The sequence below is a fragment of the Thermobia domestica genome, chromosome 10 (genome assembly GCF_964235325.1).
Source record: "Thermobia domestica chromosome 10, izTheDome1.hap1.1, whole genome shotgun sequence".
Classification (NCBI taxonomy): Eukaryota; Metazoa; Arthropoda; class Insecta; order Zygentoma; family Lepismatidae; genus Thermobia; species Thermobia domestica.
The window spans coordinates 30,774,214-30,787,697 of NC_137463.1; the positions used below are offsets into that span (position 1 = coordinate 30,774,214).

Genomic DNA, 13,484 nt, shown 5'->3' on the forward strand with positions numbered 1-13,484 from the left:
GATCGGGTGTGGCAGTCTGAAGTTAATATCTGTCGAAAGTGGAGAGAAAGCAAGAAAAAATACGTCGAGTATCGTCATTACGTGTGTCGTGTCACGAAAGGAGCACATACTGGTGAACACTTGTAGAAAGTGTATCAACTTGGTCCCCATGTGTAATACTTTTGAAAATATAGCCTTTTCAAAACGTATGAATCATTTATGCTAACCCTGTATATTATTTAATACTCGAGAAACTTTCCGATTTATGTTTCATATTTATTTCCATCAGTCCTAGCAGATATTTGTCATTCTTAAATATCTTAAATATGCTATATATAAATATATATAGTAATTTATGTGGGAAAATTCAGGAATTCTGTCTGACCTTCTACGGTATTAATGGGATGGATGGGGTGCTTATGCTTTTGGTTGTCAATTTAATGTGATAATGAATAATTTTATACTGATCCTATTGTAAATGAGAAAGTTATTAAACTTTTTATTTACAAAAGACTGTACTATAACTCACAAAAAACTTAAACCAAATTTATAAAGCAAGTACTCACCTTGGCACTATTTTTTTGAAGTGATGTTATCGATGAGAAGAAACCTCCTTTCTTTTTCTTTAACCTGAAATCAGAGGAAATATTTTATTAAACTATTTCACAAGGATAAAACCCATTACCTTGCTATTTATCACAAGAGTTAAAGTTTCAGAACTAATCTTAATTTTGGATTAAATTTCATCAACCATAAAATGTACTTTCGTCTTGCTTGTGTCATAAAGGAAAACCTTGAAGAAAGGAAGTTATAATTCACTATCAGTTTCACCTTACTAGATGGCATGGTTATCGATTCAGAATCGATAATTTAATGTGTAAAAAATTCAATTTGTCCCATTTTTTTCGAAAACTACGCATGAGGATTTATACTCACACACTTCATTTTGTTCAGCTCAATAAGCTCTAGGGATGGGCACGAGTCACTCGAGATGAAACTCGAAGCGAATTCGACTCCAGTTTCGAGTCGAATCAAATCAAGTTTGATAAATTGCTCGCTCGTTCAGCTCGTTTTAGCTCGTTTAGAAATCATTACCTGATTAGGCTGGAAAGCAAACCCATAAGAAATGTAAGCAGTAATGTGGAATATTTTTTAGTGTTGCTCACGAGATGGAACACTGCTCGCATCTCGTCTCGATTAACGAGACGACAATGGATTTTTATAGATAACCTTAAATGTCGTGATCACCAATATATACTGTAGCTCTGTAGTTCTTAGCATCAAGGTTGAGATCTCCACGGTTGAAGTTTTGAGCCCAAGCAGAAGCCCAATACGGATAGTGATGTCAACCGGCTTAACTCGATTCAACTGAGCGAACAGCTCGAGCCGGCGCGGTTGGGACGAGCCACCGACTCGGCTCAAGTGAGCCATCAGCTCGAGTCGGCTCGGTTGGGTGAGCTGTTGGCTCGGCTCGAGAGTGAATGAGCTGTGAGCCGAGCCACTCGAGTTGCTGACAACCCTAAACCCAGGCCGAGCAATTTGGAACATGTTTGGCCGGCGTCCTATAGCTTTTAACAATTTTTGGCTCAAGCCTGAATATTTGCTCCTCCGGAACTCAAACCCAGAACCTCATGAACGATGTCCTTGCCTCCTAGACTTCACGACTACCGAGGTCAACAGTCAACTAACTTTTAGTATTGAGATACAAACCGCCTATCTTTCATGTTTATACACGGCGTTGTTAATAATAATAATAATAATAATAATAATAATAATAATAATAATAATAATAATAATAATAATAATAATAATAATATAGTAGTAGTAGTAGTAACTATCATGTATTGTCTATGTAGGATCCTTGAAAAAAGTACTTGAAACTACACACAGCATTTGGCTCGTTGTGGCTCGACTCGACTCGAAACTCCAGTCAAATTCGAGTCGAGTTTCGAGTCGAGTTCTCGAGTCGAGCTCAAAGATATCTATTTCGAGTCGAGTCGAGTTTCAATGAAAACTCGCTCGTGCCCATCCCTAATAAGCTCTATAGGTTAGTATATGTTTTATCTTTGGGCGCTTTTTTTTGTTAAACGCTAATAATACAGGGTGTTTCAAAATGAATATTGAGATTTTTAGGCTTTGTAGTATTTATTACAATTAACTTACAATTGTAAATAACACATCAAATGAAAGAGCAACTCAAACAGTTTTGGACGCACGCATGCGCATGCGCTGTTTCCTCTGTCTGCCGTTAGAATGCGCTAGTAGCAAAGATAACAACTAGTGAGTAGAGAGCTTGTCGTGTTTTACAATTTGCAAAGACTCAATGTGTAGTTACAGTCATAGGCGTGCGCAACGTGGGTGCCATGGGTGCCTTGGCACCCCCATTAAACAAACTTTTTTTTTATGTAGAATTATTACAAACTGAGAAGAGATTACGTGTAAATTATTTCCCGTCTGCATGTGTGCCGTGCATCGCCGACGCAGCGTCGGGTACAACGATGCTATCTTTCCTTAGGGGATAGGAGGGAGAACGACATTCCATATGGTGGTACTTTAGATCTGGCACTCACATTCCCAATGTCCTGCGCACGCTAGTGGTTACAGTGCAACGTGCTTTCTGTATTAAGTCCATTTGCAATCCACCAAGTGATAATAACATCCGTAGATGGTATAATCATCAGTTTGAAAACACCGGCTGTCTGTGCAAAAGGAAGGGTACGGGACGACCAAGAGTGACTGAAGAACGTGTTGAACGAGTGAGAAAGTTCTTTTGCCTGTAGCCCCAAGAAATAAATTCGAAAGGCTAGTCGTGAATTAGCAATTCTAGTGACATCTGTGTGGAGAACAGTGTGACCACCGCTAGTATTTTCGTACTAGATCTAGTACCGTTTATAATATTTTAGTGTCCTAGTACGTTCTTTTTCTGCATAGGCAATAAATCTAGTACTTTTCTCCTCCTCTTCTTTTCTCATACTTACATTTGGGAGAGAAAAATTAATCTCATGAAAACTATACCTAGTACGTCTGTAACATGTTAGTGCTCTAGTACATTCACCAGCAAATCTACTACTTTTCTCCTCCTCTTCTTTTCTCATACTTACATTTGGGAGAGAAAAATTAATCTCAAGAAAACTATACCTAGTACGTCTGTAACATATTAGTGCTCTAGTACATTCACCAGCAAATCTACTACTTTTCTCCTCCTCTTCTTTTCTCATACGTACATTTGGGAGAGAAAAATTAATCTCAAGAAAACTATACCTAGTACGTCTGTAATAGTGTTGCCACGAGACGAGACATTTCTCGTGTCTCGTCTCGTCTCGTCTAGTTTACGAGACGAGACACGAGACGGGACAGAACCGTCTTAGACGAGACACGAGACGAGACAGACTACTTGTCCCGTCTCGAAAACGAGACGAGACACTAGACGAGACGTCTCGTGAAATGTCTCGTCTCGTCTCGTGTCTCCAAAATGAAAACGCTGGCGGGAATGGCCAAGATTGAAATTGCCAGTGGTCATATAGATTGCAAAAGGAAAATCCCCTTTGTGAAAAAACATGTTGAAAAGCCTTCATAGAAAAGTGTCCTCTGTCTATTGAATGAAACAATCGTGATACATGAGCTTCCAGGAATATCATCCATAATGTCTTGTCCCCAATTCCCCTTGTTGTAAACTGAGAAATTCTCATTTTTTTTATTTCTGGCTGGAATGATGACAAACAAAATCAAAGACAGGGAAGATTTTTACATGGTCAAGAAACCGAACTACCACCACCATCTATTCAATTTGAAAACTGGGTAAGGTCTACTCTTTATTCTCTGGTGGCGGTATTCTTTTTGCTATATGAACCGAAAACGGCAATTGAAGTGTCATCTTGCAGCTAAAAATTTTGTCTTCTCTCTCTCTCTCTCTCTCTCTCTCACACACACACACACACACACACACACACACACACACACACACACACATACACATACACATACACATAAAAACACACTTTTACCATTTTACCAATCGCTCGCTTATTATACAGCAGTCATGTTGTAAAATTCACCTCTTCGTTTGGAAGGCTGGCGGAGGACAAAGAAAGCAAAGATATTATCGACGAACCCTTCAAATTGTTTGCTTTCAGCAAATTTATGATACTAGTAATAACACTTTAGGTAAAGAAGTTTTACAGGGGGACCTTCGTTTTGTTACGCGGAAATGTTTGATCTGACCAGAGTGCGAAATTGCCCTCTGCTTCCATGTTCAGAGGAGGGGAATACTTCCCTTCCCTAGTGAATAATATTCATTAGGACCTGAATTATCTTCAGAAATTGTTTCTTACAGGCATATAAAACCTCTCGAACTTAATAAGTTTAAAGAACATTTGGTATAATATTCATGGAACTCCGTTGAAAACAGAAAATATCATGAGAATGACCAAAATTCGAACATTGAAGAACATAACAGAAAAGAAATAGGATACCAAACCATATTTTAAACCTTCTATAAAATGTATATCCTATATTTTTACTAATTCCTTACTCCCATGAAAGTATCCTGGGGAGGATATTCTCTCCATTTTTTTCAGACTGAAATCCTTTTATCCCGTACGATTTCCCCCCCTGACACAATACGAAAAAACAAATGTTGTTAAAATCCATATACATGACCCTTCCGGGACTCAACCCGGGGCCTTCAAGCCGATGGTCTATCGCCGCAGACCGCTCGGCTTGGTATGAAGATGTACGTTGTATGATTGCGAATAGATCCCGACAATATAAGAAACTTTAATCCAAAATGGCCATCCAAAAATCAACTTTTTTTTTAGCCACTAGCTAATCTGGGTGTACTGTCTCGAGTTTGTTACACTAACGGGGCAACCACCACATAGTAGCACACTACCCCGCGGTTATGGGAACAGATTTGAACCATAGAGGTGAAGACTGGCCCCAAGCATTCTTTCGTCCGATGTGTCGTTCAGCTCCCATTACTATGGCACTTTAAGTAGAGCTTAGTGTGCAGTAACATATAAAATTTCAATCAAATACTTTCCATTACTCAATAAAATTATTTGGTTCCGAGCTTTTTTTTAAAAAAAAAATAATTGCAACAAATCTAAATATGCTAAAATGGAAAGTATTTTTTGGATTGTTATGGGTTAACTCTGTGAAACCTAAAGGCTGGAATATATGAAATCAAAGTGTACACACATATCTATCTCTCTATTTATATATATATATATATATATATATATATATATATATATATATATATATATATATATATATATATATACAGACACAATAAAGCAAGTGGGCTGATAGTATACGATAGTGTCGGGGATGATGACACCTTTACATCGAACTTTGCTTGTCGTGTAAACATTATTTGACATTAGTGCCTTCATCTTCGACGTACCTATGAGCAATTTACTGTATATTCGTGTATTGAAACTGGTGAAACAAATTTCAATGTTTTAGAATGATAATAATAATAATAATAATAATAAGCCAGGGTCGAGAAGCCTCAGACAACTAACAGCAGAGATATATTATCTTGCAAAATATTTGTCCTTGCCTTGTGAGCTTATTTGAATTTATTTTTAAGACCTTTAGGCAACTTTGGCCGAATGGATGGTGATGGGAAAATTAGTGGAATGAAGAAAGTGGTAGGATACTAGACAACTTCGAGAAAACACACACATTCGAAAAATGAAATGAAATGAAATGAAATCTTTGAGTTTTACGTCCCACAGTTATTCCGGTTAGGCTAAAGGAGACAGTGATGATGAGTAATGAATGAAATGGTGGAATGAAGAAAGTGGGAGGAAACGGGAGAACCCCGATAAAATCCACGCACACGGTGTTTGTCCACCACAAAGTTCACTTGGCGGAGCTGGGATCGATCCCGAGACCTCAAGCACCAGAGGTGAAGGCTCTACCACTGAGCCACCGCGGTCCCCACACACATTCAATGTTTGTCCACCACAAAGCTCACATGGCACTAACCGAGATCGAACCGACTACCACATACACCAGAGGTGAAGGCTTCACGGTGTAGCTACCGTGATATTTCTTGTCTTGTGTGTTCTGGGTAATACTTGTAACTTACAAGGAAAGAGAGGGAGATTATATATCGAAGTGGAAGATGGTTTATATACCAATCGAAAGCACTAATGACGCCTACTACAAAACTGTAATAAAAATTTTCTGAATGCATATACTATGCGAGTTATATGAATATATAGAGTGTCCAGATAATCCGTTTCCACCCCCTTGAAATCGCAAACGATACGACAGATGCCAAAACTGGAAAACACGTGTTTGATCATTTTAAAAGTACAACGTATCAAAGCAAAAATTCTTGTCACAAGTTCACCCGCAGTGTACTGGGCGGGGTCCAACTCAAAAATTACAAAAGGTAAGGGGGTCAAGTAGCATATCGTTCGAAACTTCTTGGGAAATGAAAGAAGACGGAACAAGTCTCAATACTCTAAAATTACCTTGTGCAAAATGGCGGCCGGTCAAACTGTCAGCAAAAACGTCATTGTAAAGTCGGTGGCCATCCCCAAAAAAATCCTGAAACGGTGAGGCAGATGTCAAAAAAGGAAAACATGTGTGTCATCATTTCAAAAGTACAATGATTGGAAGTAAAAATATTTGTCTCAGGGTCCTCCACAATGTCCCAGGCGGGGTCATGCTCAAATTGTTGAAATGGCAAGAGAGGTCAAGTAGCACATCGTTTAAAGCTGTTATTAAATGAAAGCAGATAGAACAAGTATGGACACTCTACGATAATACTGTGCAAACATCTTGCATTTTAGTTGTTCTTTCTGTAACCGGGTTTTAGTTTATTTTCACTTTAATTCTTGTACTCAACGGAAAGAAAGGAAATGTCCCTACTGTGAGATTCTTCTTTTTGAGCCTAGTAATGTCTAAATAAATAAAAAAAAATAATAATAAAATAAAAGCAAATTAAGACATAAAGAAAAGAAACGACAACATTTGACATCTTTGAGTATAGAACTGACTAGTTAACATATAATGTACTTCCACGAACATAAATAAGTAGAGGTTGGAGCCATCAGAAGTAAAGACTATTACTTCTACTTATTTATGTTTATGACTGCACAACAGTGGTACTTATGCTCGTTATCTGGTTTATCAATTATAAAATGATTCAAACAAAAGAATTCCTTGCACCAGGAAGAGTAAATTCGTACAAATGTCTCAGAATGAAAACAAGTGCCGATAGCAAAATGGAAAGTGAACGTGCTCAGAAAATCGAAATGAAGATGTACATTTTGACCGGGCGCCATTTTACACAGGGTAATTTTAGAGGATCGAGACTTGTTCCGTGTTCTTTTATATCTCAACAACTTTATTTGACCTTATTTGCCATTTGAAAATTTTGAGTAGGACTCCGTCTGGAACCTTGGAGGATCCTGGGACAAACATTTTTACTTTCAATCATTGTACTTTTGAGAAGATGACACACATGTTTTTCTTTTTTGACATCTGTCTTACTGTTTCAGTTCTTTTTCTTTCTTTGGAGGGTGGCCATAGACTCTAGAATGACGTTTTTGCTTACAGTTTGACCGGCCGCCATTTTGCACAGGGTAATTTTAGAGAGTTGGGACTTGTTCGCCTACTTTCATTTCTCAAGAAGTTTCGAACGATATACTACTTGACCCCCTTACCTTTTGTAATTTTTGAGTTGGATCTCGCCTGGGACTCTGCGGGTGGCCCTGGGACAACAATGTTTGCTTTGATACATTGTACTTTTATAATGATCAAAAACGTGTTTTCCAGTTTTGGCATCTGTCTCATTGATTGCGATTTCAAGGGGTGGAAATGGATTTTCTGGACACCCTGTATATTCATATAACTCGCACAGTATATGCATTCGGAAAATTTTTATTACAGTTTTGTAATAGGCGTCATTAGTGCTTTCGATTGGTATATAAACCATCTTCCACTTCGATATATAATCTCCCTCTCTTCCCTTATTAGTTGTATCTTGATTAGCATCGTGCAGCATGCTACATTTTACTTTCCTTCCCATGGTATGCTACTATACTTTTACGAGACAAGACGAGACAAGACGAGACAAGACGAGACAAACGAGACGAGACGAGACGAGACGAGACAGAACCTCTCGAGACGAGACACGAGACGGGACGAGCGCATTTTTTTCGAAACGAGACACGAGACGAGACATGCTTTGCACGAGACGAGACGAGACAGCCTGAAGTCTCGTCTCGTCTCGTCTCGTGGCAACACTAGTCTGTAACATATTAGTGCTCTAGTACATTCACCAGCAAATCTACTACTTTTCTCCTCCTCTTCTTTTCTCATACGTACATTTGGGAGAGAAAAATTAATCTCAAGAAAACTATACCTAGTACGTCTGTAACATATTAGTGCTCTAGTACATTCACCAGCAAATCTACTACTTTTCTCCTCCTCTTCTTTTCTCATACTTACATTTGGGAGAGAAAAATTAATCTCAAGAAAACTATACCTAGTACGTCTGTAACATATTAGTGCTCTAGTACATTCACCAGCAAATCTACTACTTTTCTCCTCCTCTTCTTTTCTCATACGTACATTTGGGAGAGAAAAATTAATCTCAAGAAAACTATACCTAGTACGTCTGTAACATATTAGTGCTCTAGTACATTCACCAGCAAATCTACTACTTTTCTCCTCCTCTTCTTTTCTCATACTTACATTTGGGAGAGAAAAATTAATCTCAAGAAAACTATACCTAGTACGTCTGTAACATATTAGTGCTCTAGTACATTCACCAGCAAATCTACTACTTTTCTCCTCCTCTTCTTTTCTCATACTTACATTTGGGTGAGAAAAATTAATCTCAAGAAAACTATACCTAGTACGTCTGTAACATATTAGTGCTCTAGTATATTCACCAGCAAATCTACTACTTTTCTCCTCCTCTTCTTTTCTCATACGTACATTTGGGAGAGAAAAAGGAATCTCATGAAAATTTATCGATTTTGCACTGTAACTTATAGTTCATTCTATTGGGGAAAATAGGAAGTACAAAAGTGTCAAAGAAGGAACGGTTAAAACTAATAAATGGCCACAGTAAACAATATTACATATTTGGTGTTCCAGGCTATTAAGAAATTAAAACTTGATTTTCCCAATAAGCCAATTTTGTGTTATTTCTTGTTTTCTCCCGACATTCTCTATATTTGTCATACTTGTGTTACTTTAGTGGTTTTACAGTGAGTTCTAATACGACAATTAAGCAGGGATTTCGCCAGGACTTTTAGTTTGGGGGTGTAAAATCAAAATAGGTAGGGTATAAGTGGTTTGCACGGTTTGTATCGAAATTTGACTGCAAAAAATTTAAAGTTGGAGGCTCTTTCAAGAATGTCGGTGGTCACTCCCCTCAGTCACAGTAAAGGGGCTGCCGAAAACCTTCTAATAAGATATCAATATCATAAAATGTCATAAATAGAGTGAAGAACAGATAAAATTTTAGTACTTTTCCGCCAGATCTAGTACTTTTTTTTCTGCATAGGTTGGTACGAAATATTTTTGTTCGGCGGTCACACTGATGGAGAATTTTAAGGAGATTGAGGAATTTAACAAAGAAGATTGAAGCATTTGTTGCAACATTTACTCCAAACACGCTGGTTAAGGTTTCAGAAGAACTTGCCTATTGACTTGCTGTGCGCCGTGTGACGAATGGTGCTCACATTGAACACTTATAGCAAAAACTGTTTGAGTTGCTCTTTCCTTTGATGCATTATTTATAATTGTACGTTAAATGTAATAAATACCACAAAGCCATAAAACCTCTATATTCAATTTGAAACATCCTGTATCGTAAAATTTTATTTACGATAGTTATAGATATGGCAGTCAGGCACTTTTTACTGTAAACTTACGAAAAAAGTGGGAAGGATGGCATGAAAAGAAGTTAGCCACAGCGTTGTTAACCTTTTTTAACTGGGAAGAATTGAGAAAATTCTCATTAAAATATTTTGATTTTGTTTTCATGATTGAAACACGTCTTTCTGACCATAACTTCTAAAGTATTTGTTCTATTTTGGATACTGGATTTTTTTTATTTCCAAGTAATATTGCTCTGAAATGTATTTAATCATGTGAGCTACATTTCCCCTAACATGGTCAATTATAGTTAGGAATATTTCTCAGAAGGAGTAATTGGCGACAGTTTATTTGAAATGTCTTCCTACAACTCAAACAGCCACGAATAAAACAAACCTTCTTAGAACTTGGAAAATAAAGCCTCTGCAATACTGAATTTGACTGTCGAAGATTTACAACTACTTAAATAACTGATCCCCAAATCACGTATATGAATATTTCATAAAAGCAATATTCCTAATTAACCTATTACGCAGCGATGTTGCTTGTAAGCAGGGGACTGTCGATTCAGCCTTTCTGCTATCATTTTCCCAGGATACTTTGCGGTCGGTGACGTCACGTGGAGGTATCGTCAAGGATGTTATAAAATAGAGGATCTGCTCATACCACAAAATCGTGAAGCCATACGTATACGATGATTGGTGATTTTCTTACTTATGAAAGTTTATGCCGGGTAATTTCTTGTCACTCCTATCTCTATACCCATATGTGCAACATGTAATCATTATATAATATAAATCTGAAGTAACGACTTAAATAAAAATAAACGACAGACTCACTACATGTCTACCGCAATGTTTTGAGCCAACATACACGGAGGAAACGAGAGTAGCCAATCAGACGTGCCAATGCAAGTTTTTTTTTTGGGGGGGGGGCTTCATTCAGTTAATAGGTTAAAGATGTATATGGGCAGATTCTCTATTATATAACATCCTTGGTTATCACGATGTATCATTCAAAAGAACGAGTGAAATATTGCATACGCAATTACGCTAGTTGGTATACTGTTTCCAGATGGGCACAAGTCCCTCCACTAGACGTCACGGACAGGGAGCCAATCAGAACGCTAAACGCGAACTGGGGCTATCTGTTATTTTATACCTTGGCTTGTAAGCAAAAGGGCTAAACAAAGTGTTGGCCAATCAATTGGTAGAATTAGAAAGAAGAAATTATAATTTGATGTCCCCATTGGCCACACATTAGCCAGTAAATTTTCACCATACCTTAAATATTTTCTATATTCTAAAATAAGCTCAATAAAAAAAAAATAGAAACTATATGAAATACTGTATATAATAACGGAAGACGAAGATTTGCAACGTAAATTTTCACACATACCTAAAATATTTTATATACCGTACTCAAAAATAAATTCAAAATAAAGAATATAGGGATTTTTTTTTTTAACGTAGAACATATTCCAATTAAAGACATCAGTTTTCGTCGTAAATTTTCCTGGAACAAAATATAAATAGAATATAAAATGTTAAAGTTCGGTAAAGTCATTACAAAATTGCCAAATTGTAATTGTTTAGTTGCAAATTCCTGCTAACGATTTTAAACAAATATACAATAGAAATGCTTAACTGGTCCCATGTCCACAAAACTCAAGTGTTTTCCACGCAGTGTTATTAATCAGGTGATCATGCAGGAAGAAATATGACGATCACGAAGAAAGTTTATCATAACTTTTAAACAAGTGTGTTCTTAATGTTTGTTTATAGCTGGAAGAGGTTTTTAAGAGTTGGAAGGTTGGAAAAATTTGTGTAGTGTTCATTTGTAAAAGTACTGCGGAAGAAATTAGTTTATGGTAATGTTATGATAAACAACTGTCCTTCTATTGAGAGTTAGATAACAATTTGTTATTTATTGATAACAAGGTACAGTAAATTATATACAAGTAGCGTGTTCATTCCCCCATGATTTGTGATCCACTTTACTTTATGATAACTTGAAAATGGAATTCTTCTATTGATAGTTAGTTAATAATTTCGTAAAGTTGGGCGTGAAGATATAAGAGGTCTTAAAATTGAGGTTAAATGAAGTTGAGGGGTATGAGAGGCCATAAAGTTGAGGTTGAATGAAAGTGAGGGCCATGAGAGGTTGCAAAGTTGAGATTGAATCAACTTGAAGAGTATGAGCGATCATAAAGTTAAAGTGAATAAATTTGATGGCGTGAGATGTAAATTTGAGGTTTAGTAAAGCGAGGAGTAAGCAAGCTTGTAAAGTTGAGGCTGAGTATAGTTGAGATGTATGAGAGGTCGTAAAGTTGAAGTTGAGTGAAGTTGATGGGTATCAAAATTCATAAAGTTGAGATTGATTGAATTTGAGGACATAAGAAGTCATAAGCATGAGTTTCAGTAGCAAGTAGATGACATTAAGTATATTTGAAGTTCGCAAAGAGTACCTATCTCTATCAATCAAATATAACATCGTTTAGAAAGTGAAATTTAGAAAGCGAATCAATCAAAGGTATCACTTACTTTTCTTCCAAGTTCCGTGCTTTGTCTCGGATATCCTTTGCGTTATGTTCGTCCTCAAAATACTGTTTCTTTGTTTTGTCGACCTCTTGGACACAATTCTGCAGCTCCTTTTGCACTTGGATCAGTTGATCGATGCACTGGAAGACAAAAAGGAAAACAAATATATGAGAAACGATTCTTCTACTCTTACTAGATTAAACAAACACTCAGAAATATGATTCTTTCCAAGACAGAGATGGAGGAGGACTTTAGTAAATATACATGGACGAAGCTCCGGGGGTAGCGGAACAAGCATGTTGCGCTGATCCTTTCCTCTGAAGTATTTTCTTATGAAAGATTTTATGCTTAAGATTTCATGATATATGCTCCATGGTTTACGAAACTCCAAACAATTATCACTGTAGACACAAAACCGCGGCGTTGGAGTCTGTTCTGTTCTAATCCAGCCCAGAGGAGACCACAGATACTCAGTGGTGCTGTTGTGATGTAAAATGAAATGATATGAAAATTTTCAGTTTGAAATGTTATGACGTGTAGGTTAAAGGAGACGGTAATAGTGAGAATGAATGAAATGGCAGAATAATGAAAGTAGAAGGAAATGAAAGGACCCCGAGAAAACTCACACACACGGTATTTGTTCATCAAAAAGCTCACTTTCAGTGTGGTGTAGTCGAGTAGTCTGAGGTATTAAGCTGACGATCGTGAGGTTCGAGTCCCTCTGTATATCGTGGTCGGATTTTTAACTGTCCTTGGAGTCTCTGTCGAGTCCAGTGGTTGAAAAGCGCGACAGAAAGAAAGTCAGGTAGATTTAAAAAATAAAGTGTTACAGCGCTCACCTCTGGTATGAGACAAAATAAAATGAAATCTTTGAGTTTTACGTCCCAGGTTATGCCGGTTAGGCTAAAGGAGACGGTGATTATGAGAAATGAATGAAATGAAGAAAGTATGAGGAAATTGAAGAACCCCGAGAAAATCCACGAGCACGGTGTTTGTCCACCACAAAGTCCATAGGACGCGAGCTGGGATCGAACCAGGAACCTCAAGCAGCGGAGGTGAACTCTTTACCACTGAGCCACTGCGCCCCCTCTGATGTGAGAGAAGTCCTTG

At 37.4% G+C, this 13,484-nt stretch overlaps 1 protein-coding gene across 4 annotated transcripts in view; it reads right to left on the reverse strand.

Moving 5' to 3' along the window:
* Positions 1-13,484, reverse strand: part of LOC145662395 (protein nervous wreck-like) — a 554,721-nt gene that overhangs the window by 250,118 nt on the left and 291,119 nt on the right. For all 4 annotated transcript variants that reach the window (XM_081727930.1, XM_081727929.1, XM_081727928.1 and 1 more), the window contains exons 6-7: positions 12,378-12,514; positions 546-609 (exon numbers count right to left, since the gene is read on the reverse strand). In XM_081727930.1, coding sequence (XP_081584056.1) covers positions 546-609; positions 12,378-12,514 — 201 coding nt within the window. The remainder of the gene's footprint in view (positions 1-545; positions 610-12,377; positions 12,515-13,484) is intronic.